At 46.1% G+C, this 17945-nt stretch overlaps 1 protein-coding gene across 2 annotated transcripts in view; it reads left to right on the plus strand.

The window, feature by feature from the left end:
• Positions 1 to 17945, plus strand: part of CHN2 (chimerin 2) — a 298376-nt gene that overhangs the window by 245853 nt on the left and 34578 nt on the right. For both annotated transcript variants that reach the window (XM_078059407.1, XM_036074482.2), the window contains one exon: positions 12849 to 12926. In XM_078059407.1, coding sequence (XP_077915533.1) covers positions 12849 to 12926 — 78 coding nt within the window. The remainder of the gene's footprint in view (positions 1 to 12848; positions 12927 to 17945) is intronic.

Consider the following 17945-nt stretch of genomic DNA (forward strand, 5'->3'; position numbering starts at 1 on the left):
TTCAGAGAATGGGTCCCAGATTCTGAGCACCGACACAATGTGGGAATCAGGAAGAGGCCCAGCCTGTGAGGGAGGTCAGAGACACCGGCCACATCCAAGGTGCTTTCTGCTTCTAATAGGGCTGCTGTGGCCACTTCACAGAGGTGGAATGGACATCCCATCTAAAATTTGGTTTGGTGTTGGAACTGAAGATGCTGCATGCCCATCAAGAGGATATGAAAAGGGTAATTACTCACATAATGAGGTTCCCTGGGGCAAGCAGGACAGACTCCCCAGCAGGTTTAAAAATGGCTGGAGAGAGTTAGAAGGGACAACTAGCTTAAGGTGTTAGCGTGGCTAGGGGGACACTTGCATGGTTTTGACCTCACACTGGCCTCAAGGGAGGGGCATGCACGCCTCCTGAATGACTTAAAAGCTGTCAGCAGTCAAATACCAAAAATGGAGTCGGACTTTTGAGTATAGGGGATATGGTTTTATGATGGATGAAGAAATCTCAGTGGCTTTCTTCCTTTCTGAAAAGGGAAAACAAACAGTCTTTCTTTTGATCCCACCTCTCCCCACCCCTTCCTGCTGCTCCCCTGGCTCTCGGTGCTCCCCAGCACTGGTTCTACAACACGCCACTCCAGTTGCACTCCTCCCATTCTCTCTCAAAGCTTCTGCAATCAGGTTGCCCCCCATCACTCCTTGGGAACTGCTCCTGTCAAGGTGGTCACTCACTCTCATGGTGCCAAATCCTGTCGTTCTTTCTTCGTCCCCATTATACCTGGCCTATCAACAGCATTAGATATAATTGATCATCTCTCCAGTCAGCTTCCAGAATATCAAATTTGCCTTCTCTTTCTCTTTGGCCAGTTCCTTCTGAATTTCCTAACCTCATAATAGTTGAAGTGCCCCAGGGCTGGGTCCTGGGGCCTCTGCTGTTCTCTGTGTCCACTACTCCCTTGCTGTAAATCCATCTCCCCATGATAACTCCCAGGGGTACGTCTCCAGCATCTATCTCTTCCAGAAACTCCATATTTCTTTTCCTTTTTAAAAGATTTTATTTATTTATTTTTAGAGAGAGAGAGAGCAGGGGGAGGGGCAGAGGGGCAAGGAGAAGGACAAGCAGACTCCGCTCTGAGCTCAGAGCCAGACATGGGGCTCAATCTACAACCCTGAGATCGTGACCTGAACTGAAACCAAGAGTTGGAGGCTTAATGGATTGAGCCACCCAGGCGCTCCTGGAACTCCAAGTTTCCATGTCCAGCTGCCTACTCCATATTAAACACAGCAAATGGAGTTCCTGACTTTCTCCCGTACTCTTGCCCCTTTTGTGATCTTCTTTCTCTCATTTATTTTTTTTAAAGATTTATTTATTTATTTTAGAGAGAGAGAAGTGCACTCGAGTGAGTGGGGGGAGGGGCAGAGGGAGAGAATCCCCAAGAGGACTCCCTGCTGGGCGCAGAGACTGATCCCACATTAGATCACGACCCTAGCCAAAACCAAGAGTCAGATGCCCCACTGGCTGAGCCACCCAGGTGCCCCCTTCATCCTCTCATTTCATGGAAACTTTATTTAGTTGCTCAGGCCCCAAACTATGTCGTTATCCTGGAGTCCTCTCTTTGTCTTATACCTCATATCCAACCTGTCAGCTAATCCTATGAACTCTGCCTTGAGAAAATATCCAGAATCCGACCACCACTCACCACCTCCACCACTCCTTCCCTGGTCCGAACCACTGTCTTCCCTTCACCTGGATTTCGGCAATAGCTTCCTAGCTGGCCTCCGGGCTTCCTCCTTCACCCTCCTATGGTCCTCAACACAGCGGGCAGAGCAATGCTTTTAAAAGTAATTCAGATCATACCACAAATCCACTCAAGGCTCTGCAGCGGCTACTCACATCACTCCGAGTGAAAGTGGGAGTCCTTACGCTCTCCTGCAAGGCTCTGGGTATCTCGCCTCATCTCCTAGTACACACTACTCTAGCCACTCTTCATCTTTGTTATTTCCTGAACATGCCAACCTCACTCCTGTTTCAGGGCCTTTGCATCTCCCATACCCTCTGCCTGGAAGGCTCTTCCTCCAGATATCAGCATGGCTCACCCTGTCACCTCCTGCCAGTCTTCTCCCAAATGTCACCTTTTCAGTGAGCCTCTCCTGACCATCCTGCTTTAAGTTGCACCCTCCTTTTCTAGTCTATATTCTCACTTTATTTTTCTTCATAGCACTTATCCCTTCCTAGAATAATCTATAATGCCCTTATTAGTTTTGTTTATGTCTGCTCTCCAAGAGAGCAGAGATTTTTGTCAGTTGTTCACTACTCTATCCCACTGATGTTAAACAGGGTCTGATATATAATCAGTGTTTAAGAATTGTGGAAGGAGGAAGGAAGGAAGGAAGGAAATAACTATGAAACATTCCAAGAACAATTATATTGCATTAAAACAGAGCTGAGGTCAAAGTGGATGTGGTCATTTCACACCGAGCTTTCCCTCTGGAACACCGGCGCTTACACATCAGCACGACAGTCTGTTTTCCCAGAACAGGCAGTGACTGGTAGAAGTGTCCGCATCACCACACCTACTCTGGCATTCCATGTGGGAAGGAGCTACAGGGTTATGTACTTGACATAAGGCTGGCCAACATACAAATTCGAGGACCAATTGTAGAATATGAAGATCCCAGTCACCCCTCATACAGAAGACCAGAAATAAACTGAGATTCACATTCGGAATTTGCAGGCATCCGTACTTCAGAAGTGCTGGGTTCATAAATAGCCCCAGGAGCTCTATTGGGCAGGATCAGCTGCACAGCTGTGAACGGCGTCAGAGACTGTTCTGTTTGGGTGGTTGCTCACTGTAAGAGCCCAGCAGGGGATTTGAGATATGTTTAGTGAAATTTTGAAAAGCCATTTAATCGGGGTCTTTGTCCTTCGCAACCTAGGAGAGTTTGCATGCAGAAAACAGCCGGGCAGTTCGATTTTCTTTTTCTTTCGACAAAGGTGTGCCTTACCCAAGAACTTGGTGGGAAAGCAGCTTGAGGCTCCGTTTGGCACATTCTGCTCTGCAGATTGCCAGGCTGCAGTATGACGAGAAAATGTAATTCAGCAAACCTATAGCCTCTGTCGGCAACTTCTCAGGCTCCGCTGAGTGAGCGACAGCGGCAGGGAGAGGGTAAGAGAGTACACTTGTGTTCTGCCGTACAGCTGGGCGCCATAAGCCAGAAACTGAGCATCTTTGACTTTTGTAATAAAACCCATAAGGCAATCATTTGGGGCACCTACTTCTTTGGCCCGTAGTGGGAAGGTACAGGACGGCAAGGAAATACAAAGGAAAGGAAATGAATATGGAGTATGAGAAGAGAAGGAAAATAGCTGCTGGGAACTTTGTAATAGCAACTTCTCCCTTGAAATGTGTACTGTTTCTCTGGGCCTTAGTTTTACAAAAGGTTACCTAAAATATTCTAAAGCAATTTTAAGGCACGTGATTCAACAAATGCTCCATTCCCTCACAAATAACCCTGCCAGCCCATCTCTAAACTTGGCATTTAAGAAATCTAAGAGTCTTGAAGTTCTTGTGTAAGCAAATGGATGACTACACTGATGTATAACTCTCTCTTTCCCTCTTTTAAAAACTGCGCAAAAACAAAGCAACAAGAGCTACGTGCTGAAATGTGTGAGATGCTTGACACAACCTAGGGAGTCTCTCTCTTAACACACAGGATTTTTGGTGTCTGTGAGAAACATCAGCAATTAGCCAAAACCGTTGACCTCCGCCCCCATTAAACAGCCGGAGAAGTGATGCAGGAAGAAGGGCAATGGTAACATTACACACTCGGTCAGCCCCATAAGGATCTGATTATTTCTTTGCTTCCAAACAAGGTGCTTGGGTCCATTTTAGAGACCCCACAGGCCCTTCAGGTTGGGGTGAACGCTGACTGCTGTGGATGAAGGGAAATGAGTCGTAAAAGGCAGCGAGACTGGTCCTTCAGCCCTTTCGTGTCTCTTGGATCGAGAGTAGCCTTCTGTCCCTGGAGAGCAATTGGAGTGGCAGCCGGGCATGTTGTGCCATCAGAAAGAAAGGCCCCTTCTCCTCGGAGCAGAGCGCAGCAGTTTTGGAGGTCACGGGCAGTTTTAGGAGTCAGCCAGGGCGGCCGTCAATCCCCGATGCTTTGATGGACTCAGATGAAGCCAGAATTCTGCAGCTCTGACCCGCACCTGCATGTGGGCAGGAGAGAGGGCAGGGTCCCACCCCGCTCCCTCTCCTTTCTTTAGCAGTCATGGGGATGAGCTTGCAAGTCAGCCACACCCTTGTGTTGTCTTCCTCCTCTTTCGGGCCTACAAACCACAAGCAGAGAATATAGCAAACACTACCAGGGCAGTTCTTAGGAGGAGCAAGGACGATTTATCTGGCATTGGTAGTGTTCAGAGTGCATGGGAACAATTAGGCTAGGCTTAGTGGCATTAATAAAAGAAAACCATCCCTTTGATTATCATTCAGGAATTTGGGCTTATTTCACTTAAAATTTCTGTTTTTTTCACTTGCCAACAGGAATAGAGATCTAGGATGCCACAGCAGAAATCGTCATGCCTGCCTCATATCCATCCACCAATCCCATATATGTATGTGTGTGTGTGTGTGTATATATACTATACACATGTGTGCATGTATATATTTTTATATTTTTCATTTTGTGCTGACCAAATGCCTGCAGCATTTTACTGAGTGTCTCTGGGCAGGATTTAATGTCTTGTGGCTTTGCGGAAATAACATGCAGCCCAGACTCATCAGCCAACTCCAGAAGCCCAGGCATATGTCTGGGAAGTAAACGGAGGATCTAAGAAAAATACAAGAACACACTGACTCTTTGTAAAATTGTGAGTCATTCTGATGGAAGGCAAGGAAAGTAGAAAGACTGCAAAAATGGTGGGTATTTATTTTCGTGCGACAGAACTTTCGTGAGTGCCAAGCTAGTGTTGGTCCCATGCTAATCACTGGAGACGTGTTCATAGAAGGACTTTGGGGAGCGCCCCATTGTAAAAGTTTCTGAGGAGCCCCTAGGCACTGAGAGGAGAGCTGAGTCCTTGTGTCAGTGAGTCATTAGCAGCCACCACTGCTGATCGGCTACCACTCAAGTGTCAGGGATTCCCATGGGAAGAAAATCAAGACACTGGATTCTATTCCCCTGCACATGCCTGTTAGGACCTCAGTTTCCTTCACTGTAAAGTGAGAATAATGACACCCACTCTACCTTCTTCACAGAGGAAAGATAAAATATAACGTAACCCGCAAATATATGTTGCTACCCTTAATATTATTCCAGTGCCAAACCTGGTTGTGTCCCTTAGGGCCTGACCCTGTGGGTTCTCCCTATTTCCAGGGCCCCAACCAGTGACACGAGAGATCTGACAGCTTCATCAAAAGGAAACCCAAAGTGCATGGCCTCTGGATTTTATATCCGAGATTCACAAGCGTAAATTGACTAGATAAATAGGTAGTGATGATGAGAAGCCTCTACAGTGGTCCTTTGACCTCAAGATACTTAATAGCCACAGACATTCATTCATTCATCCCTTCAGCAAAATTTAGCGAGAGCCTGCTTTGTGCCAACTTGGTGCCTGGTGCGAGGTATGACCCTGGGCTCTTATCTGTGCTGAGAGCACACGCAGCACCTGATGTCCTAAAGCTCGCAGTCTAGAAAGGGTCATGGACAATAATTTTAAAAGCATACTAATAATTTATGGTTATAAATTCTCAAGCTGACAGGAAGGAAGGGATGGGAGGCAAGGCTGGAGAGGTGGCAGGAGCCCACACAGGCCCCTGTAGGCCATGGTATGGAGTTTTGCTTTTAGCTTAAGAATCCATGGAGGTTTTAAGTACCACAATGGGAAGTGGGGGTGGGGTGGCATAGAAACATGATCACATTTTGTGTTTGAAGAGGTATCGATTCCTTTGTGGGAGGGGAGGGTGTTCCATAGCATTTAGCACTTGGATACCTCCGTCTTCTCTAACAGTTCCCCTGGATTGAAGCACTTGAGATTAGTACAGCAGCTTTCAATGCCAGGACTGTATTAGAATCTGCTGGAGGATTTTTTTTTAAAGTTTGGGGTCCATCCCCAGAAATTTGGATTTAATTGGTCATAGATGGAGCTTGAGTGTGGCTTTTGTTTGTTCCCAGGTGATTCTAAATATCATCAAGGTTGAGACCCATAGATTCAGTGGAAAGCACAAACCGGGTCCTTAAAGTGTGGAACCAATATCAGCATCACCTGGAAACCTGTTAGAGATGCAGATTCTTAGGCGTGATCTCCCACTGACTGACCCAGAAATGCTGTGGCTTGGGCCCTGCAGTCTATGTTCGCACAAGCCTTCCGGGGGTTCCGAGGCTGGCCTCAGCGTGAGAAGCACCAGCTGCAGAAGTGTCCCAGGCAAGAGAACCCGGAGCTTGGATCTGATTCTAGGTCTAATTGTAGAACAGCCCTGTGACAGGGTGGGAGTGGAGGGGGCACAAAGCATGAACTTCTCTGACCCTCCGTTCTCACCTGTAAGAGTAGCAGGCAGGACTGGGTGAGCTCAAAGGCGGTCTATGATGTTAAGGATTTATTATCTAGGCACACTAAACCCAACAAAGTTTTTATAATGTACTTTTACAAACTCCACATTTTTATATGAATGAAATAGAAAGTAATCATTGTAGGAAACTCAGAAAGTACAGAAAAGAAGAAAGAAGAAAATAAATGTCAATTACAATTACTTCACACAGAGATGACCACATAAGCATATCTCCAACAGGTTGGTGTGCTGGAGACATTCCGGTGGGTTTTCTTCTGATATTTTTTGTGTCAGCTAATTAACAAAAGTGGGAATCATACTATATATGGTTCAAGAGCCTACTTCTTACCGAACATTATTATATCAGGAGCATATACCTTCATCATTAGAAGTTATTTTAATCATCTTTGTTAATTTATGTAATAATCCGTTACATGTTTACACCATAATTTAACCTCGCCCTTCTCCTGGATGTGTAAGCCTTTTCTCATTTCTTAATATTATTGTTATCATGAATATCTCTTTATCTATGTATCTTTTCTATCTAATTCGTCTGAAGATCTTTCTTTTTTTTTTTTTTTTTAGAGAGAGAGGGCAGGGGAGGGGCAGAGGGAGAGGGAGAGAGAGAGAATCTTAAGCAGACTTCACACCCAGCGTGGAGCCTGACTCGGGGCTCGATCTTATGACCCTGAAGCCATGACCTGAGCCAAAATCAGGAGTCAGACGCTTAACTGACTGAGCCACCCAGGCGCCCCATGTCTGAAAACCTTCTTAAGAGAATCCTAGAAATAGAAGCATTGGATCAATGCACATGAGACATTTGGTACATTGCCAACTTTGTTCCGCAGCCATGAGCTACCTCCTCCAAACACCAGCCATCTATCCGAGAGCTCTCGCCAGCATGAGTAGCACTGATTTTCATTTCCTACACTGCCACGAGCAACAGCTGCAGGGTAGTATTTGTAGCCAGGGTATATAGCTCAGGCTGTCACTCCCTAAGGGGGACTCATACTCAAGGGACAGAGAAGCAAGAGGGGCCCCAGGAACACAAGAGCTGGGGCTGACATAGTAGAGAGAGACTCTTTAGGGACAGATTAAATGCAGAGTGGAATTTCCTTGAAGTCTGTGGAAGAATGTCAGGTTGATGATAAATCACCTTTTCTAGAAATTGATACTAATAAGGCAGAAGGTCATGGTCCCCAGAGGTGGGGCTGCCTGAGCCAGGTGAAGAGTGGCCCTTGGCTGGATAAACTTCTGAGGTCCCCGCTGGGCTTATGATGCTAGGTGACTAAAGTCAGCACAGAGGGAAGGGTATTCCTCTTTCTCCCACCGTCCCTCTCTCCTGGGCACTTTACATGCACACCAGCCCCCCAGTGGGCTTCAATCTTCCCACATCTTTCTGCCCCCTGACCTACCCTCGCCCCCCTTGGCTTCATCTGACAACCTTCCATGGCCTTCTTGTTACCTGATTCTTTCATGGATTCAGGATCCTCCTCATAGAAAGAAGGACAGTGAGAGGGCATAAAAAATAGAATCCAAACCCTTATTTATAAAAAGGAAAAAGGATGTGGTGAGCTTATTTCACTATTTATTTATAGCCCCACCTACTTCCAAAAGTGTCTTAAGTAGCACCTGCTTGGGAAGAGGTCTCAGGGAAAACAAAAGTCTCCTCTTTAAAAAACAGACCAGGGAATCTGGGAGTTGCTAATGGTTAATAGCAAGGAAGAGAGTAATTTGGGCCTTTAACCCCTGGATATTTTTAAATGTGGACATTATTTGAATGAGGCCATTTCCAGGGTGATTAAAAGCATAGATTACTATATATCCAAAAGAACTGAAAATAGGTGTTCAAACAGAAACTTGTTAGCACTACTCACAATAGCCAAAAGGTGAAAACAGTGCAAGTGTATATCAACAAAATGTATTATGTCCATACGATGGATTATTATTCAGCAATAAAAATCAGTGAAGTAGTGAGACATGCTATAGCACGGATGAACCTGGAAAACATTTTCCTAAGTGAAAGAAACCCGTCACAAAAGGCCAGATATTTATGATTCCATTTATATGAAATATTCAGACCTGGGAAATCCATGGAGATAGAGAGCAGAGTGGTGGCTGCCAGGGACCAGAAGGGGAGGGGGATGGGGAGGGACTGCTTACTGAGTATGGGGTCTCATTGTGGGTGATGGGAATGTTCTGGGTAGTAGTAATGATTGCAGAGCATTGTGAATGTACCTAATGCCACTGAATTGCTGAGTGTTACACTTTAAAATGGTTCAAATGGTAAATTTTGTGTTATGTGTATTTAATCACAATCAAAAATAAACTTGTTCTTAGCAAAACAAAAACAAAAAAACATAGACCTAGTTAGTTGTACCTGTGTTCTAATCTCAGCTCTACCACTTACCAGCTGTGTGACCTTGGGCAACTCACTTACACTCTCAGTTCCCATTTCCTCATGTGTAAAGCGGGGATAATTATAACAGTACCTACCTTATAAATCTTAAATGAGTCAATGTATGTAAAGTACTTAGTACAATACATGGCACATGGGAAGCATGCTGTGAAGATTTGTGTTATTAATCTAACCCAGGTATTCTCTACTACGGGCAGTTTTGCCCCAGAGGAGAAACTTGGCGATGTCTGGGAAGGTTTTTTATTACTACCGTTGGGGGTTCTGATGGCATCAGTGAGTAGAGGCAGGGGACACCACTAAATATCCTACCATGCACAGGACAGCCTCCACAACAAAGAGGCATCTGGTCCCACATGTCAGTAGTTCCAAGGTTGAGAATCCCTGATTGAAACAGAGCAGGTAGGGAAAGTTGCTTCCTCCAATGAATGTGTAAACAAAAATAGGTCAGACAGAACTTTTAGTTAGAAAGGACAAAGTATCAAACGTCCACCGTGTATAGAGAACACACATCAGTCATTGTGGGGGGTATAGAAGAAACCAAGGCGCTGTCCTTGAGATACTTGGGTAAAGAAGAACTCTGTGTGATGGAGTTCTTTAAGAGGGAAATTTTACCAAGAGATGTTTGTAATCATTTTCCCTGTAGTAAGAGGGTGATCTGGGGTCATCCACTACTCACAGTAATGCTCACTCAAATGCAGCCCTTCTGGTTCCTTGTCAAGATGCATCTTAAGTGACCAGCGTGTGGTTCCGTCACATGTCTGAATGTGTCTTGTGGCTGGATAAATTCTATGGAACAAATATCTGAAAAAAGAAACCACTGTCACAAATAGAAGTAAAAATTACTTGTTACAAGTAAAGGCACAGACAAAAGAGAAAACATTAGATTTCCTTGTCTTCAACCACCCATATACCAAAAGGAAAAGGAGACCCTTTTTGCCCACTTTCTGTTTAAAGAGTTTTGTTATTAGATTCTAAAACCATACATCCATATACTTAGCCTAGTTTAGTTCACAGAGTCTATCTTACACAGAATGGCTCACCATCAAAAGGTCTCTATGGACCGGCTAGCAGTGAAGGCTTGGGAAGGGACCCTATTCCTTCTCTCTGTCTTTCTGCCTTTAGGCTAAGGATTACAAGCCTTTCAAAGATACACCATGCTTCCACTCAACCCCTGTGAGTGGCAGATGTCCTTTATGATTGAGCATTGGGAAGGAGGAGTCTGGTGGGGCCCATCAGGAAGGCACATCCTTGGAGGTTTAGGTCCTTGGAAGCTAACGCATGGTGATGGGGGCTCAAAGGATGGGCAGGAGACCCCGCTCTATAAGTCACCTTTGCACAGTTTCCTCTGCAATGCTCACTTCCCATAGGTACAGCTACTTCTGGCAACTTAAATTTATTCAGTGCCTACTATGGCAAGGAATTTTATTAGATACTCACGAAGGGAAAACCGAGGTGAATGAGACATAGAGCCTGTCACAGTGACTTCTCAATAGGGCAGGGACAGGTATAAATCACTCTAATCTAAGATAGAAAGGGACAAGTGCAATCAGAAAAATGCGGGGAAAACCCTATGGGATTTTGGAGGAGAGAGTTGGCCTATGGTGAGGAGTTTAGAGAAGCCTTTTCGGAGAGGGTGGCATCTGAGTTAGAATGTGGTTGAGCATGTGGACATTTCGTATGATCCTGGAATGTGCTAGAGGATGGAGCCAGCTACTGAGGTGAGTCACCCAGAGAAGAGGATTTTTAGGATTTGTGGAGGGGAGTGCAGGCAAACAGATGAGCTGGGTAGACTGAGACAAGCTCACGAAGAACCCGCAAGGCCACAACATGGTCAGGCCGTGGAGAGTCACTGACCTTTTCTGAGCAGGTGTAACAGACCAAGAAGAATATCGTGCAGCTGTGTGTATGTGTGTGTGAAGATACTGTGGGGCAAGAATGGGAAGAGGGGGCAGACCTGGCCAGTATTTCACATAAAGCAGGACGCGACGGCAGGCCATGGCATGACCTCGGCTTACTTGGTGTTGAGGAACGCAGGTGCTGGGCACAGATATTTGGGGTTCAAGTCCTGGGCTGTGCCACTTAAGCCAATGGGCTGTCCTTAGGCAGATTGCCTCACCTCTCGGTGCCTCAATCTCTTCATCCAAAAAATGGGAGTAAATGTGTTTCTCATACACATGAGCTGAAAAGTAAATGCATTAAACATATTCTGAATGTCATCTGGCACAACATAAAATGATTGTGCTTAACAGTTCAGTATAAAAACTGGCTCTTAGGGGAGCCTGGGTGGCTCAGTCGGTTAAGCATCTGACTCTTGGTTTCGGCTCAGGTCATGGTCTCAGGGTCATGAGATGCAGCCCCACATCGGGCTCTGTGGAGGGTGTGGTGTCTGCTTAAGATACTCTCTCACCCTCTCCCTCTGACCCCTCCTGACTCCCCCTCTCAAAAAAAGGGAGGAAAAAAAAAATGGCTCTTATTATCACTGAGGGTAGCAAGGATGATCTGCAAGGATGCACTTCTGAACCAAGGTGGAATGATGGTAATTGTCAGGAATAAAAAATTCTACAGGCAAACACCGACCTTGCATTATTCTTTACAAAGCTGCTTACAGGGGCTGGAATGTGGGGCCCTGTCTCAGTAGAAGCCAGGATGGCACCCGTGGACTGTGCCTCCACATAATGGTCCCGCTATCGGCATCCTCCTCGTTTTCTAGTTCCAACAGCATTGCTTTTACTGTCCGGCATCAGCTGCATTAACCCTTTTCAGCAGATCAGGAGTAGTCCCAAGACTGCTACAGTGAAGAGACTTGGGACCAGAAACTTTGGTCTCAAGGGAGACCATCAAACAGATGATGCTTTTAAGAACATGGGGAGAATCGGGCTTGGCCGCTAACAGAATGAACATTGAAGATGTCTTATTTAAAATAAAGGCAACTTTGATGTTTTGGTTTTAGTTAAGGAACATTGTCTTGTCTATGTGTGTGCGGGGATTGTTGAGAGTTGGAGGGGAGAAGAGAGACTGGAGTGTCTTGGAGCAAGACATCCTCCTCTTATGTTGAAACTCTGGCTACAAAACTCAGAGCTAAAATGCTGTGCTCTTTTTCTGAGCCCCATTCAGTGTTCAGACTGCTCTAATTTAATGCATGCATAAGAATAAAAATTAAGCTTCAAGAGCTAGGGCAGATTTTTTTTTTTTTTAAAGAGAGGCAGGCTTTATCCCTGTGAGATTAAACAATCATCAGGGTCTAAAGGTTTAATCTGCTTGAGTTCAGCCCAGGATGGGGTTCAGAGCCCCAAAATAATTGGATGCAGCCCCAGGCTTTGAACATCAGAACTAGTTGGGGTGTGTGTGTGTGTGTGTGTGTGTGTGTGTGTGTGTGTGAAATGTGCAAGCAAGCACGCACAAGAGGTCTCTCCCGTGGCAGGAGGAATAAAGCTGCCTGCCCCGCCACCTCCACCGCGTCCTCAGCTTGTGGGGATTGCTGTGCACATGAATGTGTGCTATTGTTCCAGGCACACGTCGGCCTGGAGAAATAGCACAAAACAGCCCGTCCTTATTCAGAGGCAGAGCCCCCTCCATCACTCAGACCAGCCCTCCCAGGTCACATGCCGGAGGCCTCCGCAGACAGGACGCAGCTGCCTCGGATCTGCAGCCTAACATTAGCCGCGGTTCGCAAAACCTGACAGTGCCGAGCCTTCACAGGGGCCACTAGAAAGATGTGGGGTCCGGGCACTATGTTCTCCGAGGAACGCTGGCTGGAAAATGAGAAAAAGTGTGCTGTGGTTCGGAAGCCTAAGCCAGGCCGGAAGCGCCAGGAGCTGCTGGCCGTGGCCTTGGGGGTGAAGGTGGGAGTCAGAGGTGGTTTTCTGTGGCCCCCTCTCAAACTCTTTGCCTGTTCACAGATCTCATCCCTGGTCCGAAGGGCCGCCCTCACGCACAACGACAACCACTTCAACTACGAGAAGACCCACAACTTTAAGGTAAGCAAGCCTCTGCGCTCTTTCTTCTGTTCTTAAAGGGCAGGTGACGGTTTCCTTCTTGTCTTTGACTGTGAAGTCACGAGCCAGCAAATTCCTTGGCTTCCACATCTAGCTACGTGCATCATGCACGTACCACTGTTGCTTTGTCCGACTGGAGACCTCAGACAGCAGTTTGCTGGATGCTGACACCTAGAAACTCCTCTACGTGTGTTCACTTAGTTCCGGAGCACTGGGCCTGTTTCCTCTCCGTATCGCTCGTCCAGCGAACGAACAGCAGAGCGTGCCCGTCCCCGGCAGTGAGAGGTCTTCTGGGGGAACGTCGAGCAGTACTTTTCCACGCAGAGTAGCTGTAAAAAATATTGCTGTCTCTGAGCAACAGATAACAGTTGCCCATTTCACAGTCTGTGTTTTGTTTTTGTTTTCAGGGATGCTAACCCCTTTGGTTTATGTGTTAGACAGCTGTGAAAGCAAATGATGACAGGAGATACCATCCAGGAGATTTGTTTGCGCTCCGGGTACAGGGGGGCACCGCGGCAGCCTTGATCCTGCTCCCCAGACCAAGCAAAAAGATACAGAAAGCCGGTGGGAGCTTTAGTGGCGATTGCCATGTGTGTTGAAAAACTAGAAACGCTGCTGTCTTCATTTCGGACCAGCACTTGTAAAAACGGCCTGCCATCAGAAATCATGGCCTATTTCCTTTGACCTAATGTGTGTTTCAAGAAGGGCCGGAGGAGATTCTGATGCCAAATTGCCCGGCCAGGGATGCTGTTGAGTGGAGGCGAGATAAGATGGAGTTTGAGGTTTTACCCCAACAAATGGGCTGACAATTTGGAGAGAGTGGAGATGAAAGGGTCCAGGAAGAAAAGAAGAGGTAGGGGCAGCAAATTGTGAATTACCTTTTTTTTTTTTAAACTCCCTTCCTTTAGTACCAGTAACCCGAGTAACTGTTGGAACTAGAAAGCCCTTTGTCAGAGGTGACCAGGGAAACCTCTTTTATTCTGTCGTTTTCCAGTTCTTCATGAAGGACAAATATGTGTCTATTAAATATACATTCATGTCAGTTTGGTCTGTTTGCCCTGCTGCTGGTTTTAGAAAGCGAGCGGCTCGAGCATTTGCATGCTATAATTGAGCCGAGGAATGGAATTATCCAGCCCTCCATATTTAGCATGAGGATGAAGAATTGCATTATATAGATCCTCATCAATGCCAGGGCTCTTGATATTTCTCCCATTACTGAAGAGTGACAGGTCTGATTGGCAGCCCAGAAAGCCTTTATGCTTTTTCTCTTTTCTGTTTTCTGTATTTACCCTTATTAATTTTTTTGCCTTAAGAAAGTGTTTTTCTGACTTTGGGTGGAAATCCTGATTCTTTGCATCCTGTGGATGCACCACCATGGATTGGGAGGAGGGATCTTCTTGGACTTGCAAATTCTCGTCCTTCCTCTTGAAAATTCCAACTCTTCTGGCTTTAAGATGCAATTGGAATTATGCCCTTCCTGAGATATGTATTTGCATGGGGATAGCTTCTCCCTCTGTACACTGTGTCTGAGCTTGTGTGCAAAACACACAAGCATATTCAGTTGACTGCCACTTCCAAAACTGACTTCAGTTTTTTAATCGCAGATCTCTGAAGGGGAAACAAAGACATTTGAAACAAAAAGATAATTAAAACTAATTTTCTTAAATAGTGCTGTTGCTAACACGATCTGTATTAATTATTTATCACTGGGATCCATCAACAGCTTTTTCAATGTTTGCTTGAAAAGTCGATATCTATTTGGTGTGATCTCTTCTAACATAGCTATGGAGAGAAGAAAAGGCAGAGAGCAGACACGGTGTTAGAGGAAAATATATAAGCCAGACAGAGCATTTCTCTTCCGAGTTTTAAATAGACGTCTTTGAGACATAGCAGACCCTTGAGTCTCTGTGTCCCTTGATTGTGGCTTTCAATGGTACTGCTCGTGCCACTGTCCTTGAGAATGAGTGGCAGGGCCAGGAGGGGGTGGTTCCCTCTGTCACTCCTCGCCCCTGCCACCCTCATTCAGCCCTCTCCCCACCCCCAACTCATTTTAAGTGGGAATTTTGCGTGGTCTTTAGAGGAATCCTCTAAAAGCTGGTCAGTGCTATAAATAGAGCAGTGGGTTTTTAGTAACACACCACTGAATTAACCAAACAAAGAAAACTCTTATCAAAGGCCCCCTGCCATCTGCTTGGAATTAGTGTAAAATTAAGACCTAAACCACAAATTTTTTCTTTATGCTGACATCTAATAGGCTTTATTCAGAAACTCTCTTGATTTGTAATTCGGGTTATTATTTGAGAGTACTATGTATGGCATAAAGTAAGTGTTCATTAAAAAGAACAAATAATCACATTTTCACGATTATTAGCAAATAAGCCTCGCTAAGCCCGGTCTGCATTCTTGCCTAAGGGCTCCTATGAGAGATTCCAATCTGTCAGCAGATCTAAACGCCTCACCCCACAACAAGATTTTCTGCCCGGTTGAGGACTACTTCCCCAGGTAAAAAGCCTTTTCCTGGCTCTCCCCAGGAACTTCATCAAGAGGAACAAATAGAAACTCCCACCCCTATACAGGTTGAGCACTTACGCTCCATTCTTCCAGAAAGCTCTCCCCAGCACTGTGCCTGAGTGTCTACCTACTGTCCTTGTTTTCTAAACAAAGCGTATCTAGGAAAAGGAAAAGACAAAAGTTAGCTCTGGGAACAAGAACTTTTGGAAGCCAATTAAATTTATGCTTCATCTCATGCCATAATTGTGTACTTTTCAACACTATGAAGATGCAGCTATTGCTCATTTGAATCCTAAATTTTCTGGGATTACTTGCACATACTGGGAATCAGGAGGTATTTGTTGAAGACATTATGGAATTGACAGGATCCTCTCTGAAAGGAAAACTCTTTGATACACAGAAAAAAATTCCTTTATTTAACTCATTTTACATCTGCATCTGTTTATCTAGTTGACTGAAAGAGACACTCTCCTGTAGGTAGAAGAGCTCTCTTTGAGATGGTCTACCTTAATAACACCTTGTGGCTAAGCTTCAAAATCTTCAGGCTAATGAACTCCAGAGCCCCAACAATCTGGATAACTGTCCTTCCTTCCTTCCCCACTTTGTGCAGTGATAACGTAGCGGTGGCTGGCTTGGTCCTCCTAGCTACAACTTGACCTTTGGTGAGGAGCTTAGTTCTTGCAGCCTCAGTTTCCTTATCTGTAGAATGGAAGTGTTGTAAGGCTTAAGGAATACATGTAAATCGCTTATGGTCTGTGGCACCCGGTAAGGTTAGCTTCGATTATTATTTTGCTATTCATCTTTTTGTCTCTCTCTCATCTTGTGCTTTTGTGTTTAGCCTTCTGTGTCTCCATATTTATTTTCTACCCTTACTTCTTCATGCTCCTCCTTCTTTTTGCTATCATCTGTTTCTTCCTCTCTCATTAACTACATGCGGTAGAAAAATGCAAGAGTGTTTTGGGCAATGCCAATGACATGAGCAAAAACTTGGAGTCAGAAATGAGCCAGAAGTGAACAGGATGCAGGGAGGAGACCATCGGGGAAAGAGGTACTCACTTCACGTGTGGGGTAGGCCAGATGGAAGCAGATTGATGACCCTGGGCATTTTCTCTGCTCAGCCCACTCGGGAGCTCAGTCCTCCCAGTGTGCATGTGCATGCATGTACATCACTCCCTCCTTCTACTCAATTCTCTCCCTCTACCCAGGCCTTGCAGGACACTCCTCTTTCTTTATATGGAATATGGATGGAGAGCAGAGCTCCAGAAAGTTCTAAAAGTTGAAGAGCAAACCACTTGACCCCCACCTTACCCCGTGTTCCCCATCCCCATCTGTCTCCCTGTCTCTTCCCCATGCATCCCCTTCCATCCCTTTCCTATTCCCCACCCTTCCCTTCTCCAGCCTCCTATCAGCTTGACTTTTCTCCATAGCACTGACCACTGGCATGGTCCATATTTACTTGTGTGCTTGCTTTCCCCTTTTCAGCTGGAAACACTCATTCATGGGGCTCGGGGCAGGGATTTGTGTCTGTTGTCCTGCAGACACCCCCATGTCCAGAACGGGGCCTGGCCCAGAGCAGGCTGTCAGTGAATATTGGTTGAAAGCACATGCAGCAGACATCTCATGGCCCTATCTACCTAAGATGGCCCATTGTCTCCGCACTCCCCACCACACCCCACAGTCTGCCCTCAGCCGTGGCTTGTTGCACTTGTGTTAGCTGTGCTCAAGCCCTTCCAGCTATGGGCCCTTGCCAGGGTCAGCAGACTGTGCCAGAGAGATGGATCGTATCTAGGTGCGCCAGGCCAGTTGTCATTCCCCATTTGGCCAGCAGGTGTGGCGGGGCATGCTACCCAGAGTCTTATACGTGGGGATAGCGGACGAGACACATGCCCCAGGTTACTCTTCTTGTCTCAGCTTCTGGTGTGGTGACTCTCAAAAGTGGCCTGGTCTGGACATAAACGAAATGGTTTCTCAACACACCCTTTTATGTCCCCCACTCTCTGTAGACCCTCTTCCCAGGTACACCACGTGTCCAAGCGTGCTCATGCAGCAGGCTCCTTCCGTGCATGCCTACCCACCCCATGAGATCCTGGGTGCCAGGACCAGAAGTCCAGGAGGTTGAGTGTGTCCTGGAGCTATGGTCAGGACACCTGTCCAGGGTGTGGCAGCACCACCACCGCCCAGTCTGGGTGATGTGGCCCATTTCCAGTTTCTCTGCTTCTCATTGCTTTTTGCATTCTTATCAGTCCAGTGGGCATTTGCTTTGGAACAAGACATTTTTGCTTTCCATATGCAAACCCCTCTCTTTCCCTCATCCTCCTTAACCTCATAAAAATGTGTTAGCTCACTTTTGCCCACTCTTTTGCCTGTCTTTCCAGCAGCAGAGCCTGGTGGAAAGAGGATAGATTTTGACAGCAAACCCAAGAGGGACTCCTTGCTTAGGCCACATACTAGGGAAGTGACTTGGTCAAGCTACTCCTCAAATGTAAATCA

Source organism: Halichoerus grypus, chromosome 12, assembly GCF_964656455.1.
Source record: "Halichoerus grypus chromosome 12, mHalGry1.hap1.1, whole genome shotgun sequence".
Lineage (NCBI taxonomy): Eukaryota > Metazoa > Chordata > Mammalia > Carnivora > Phocidae > Halichoerus > Halichoerus grypus.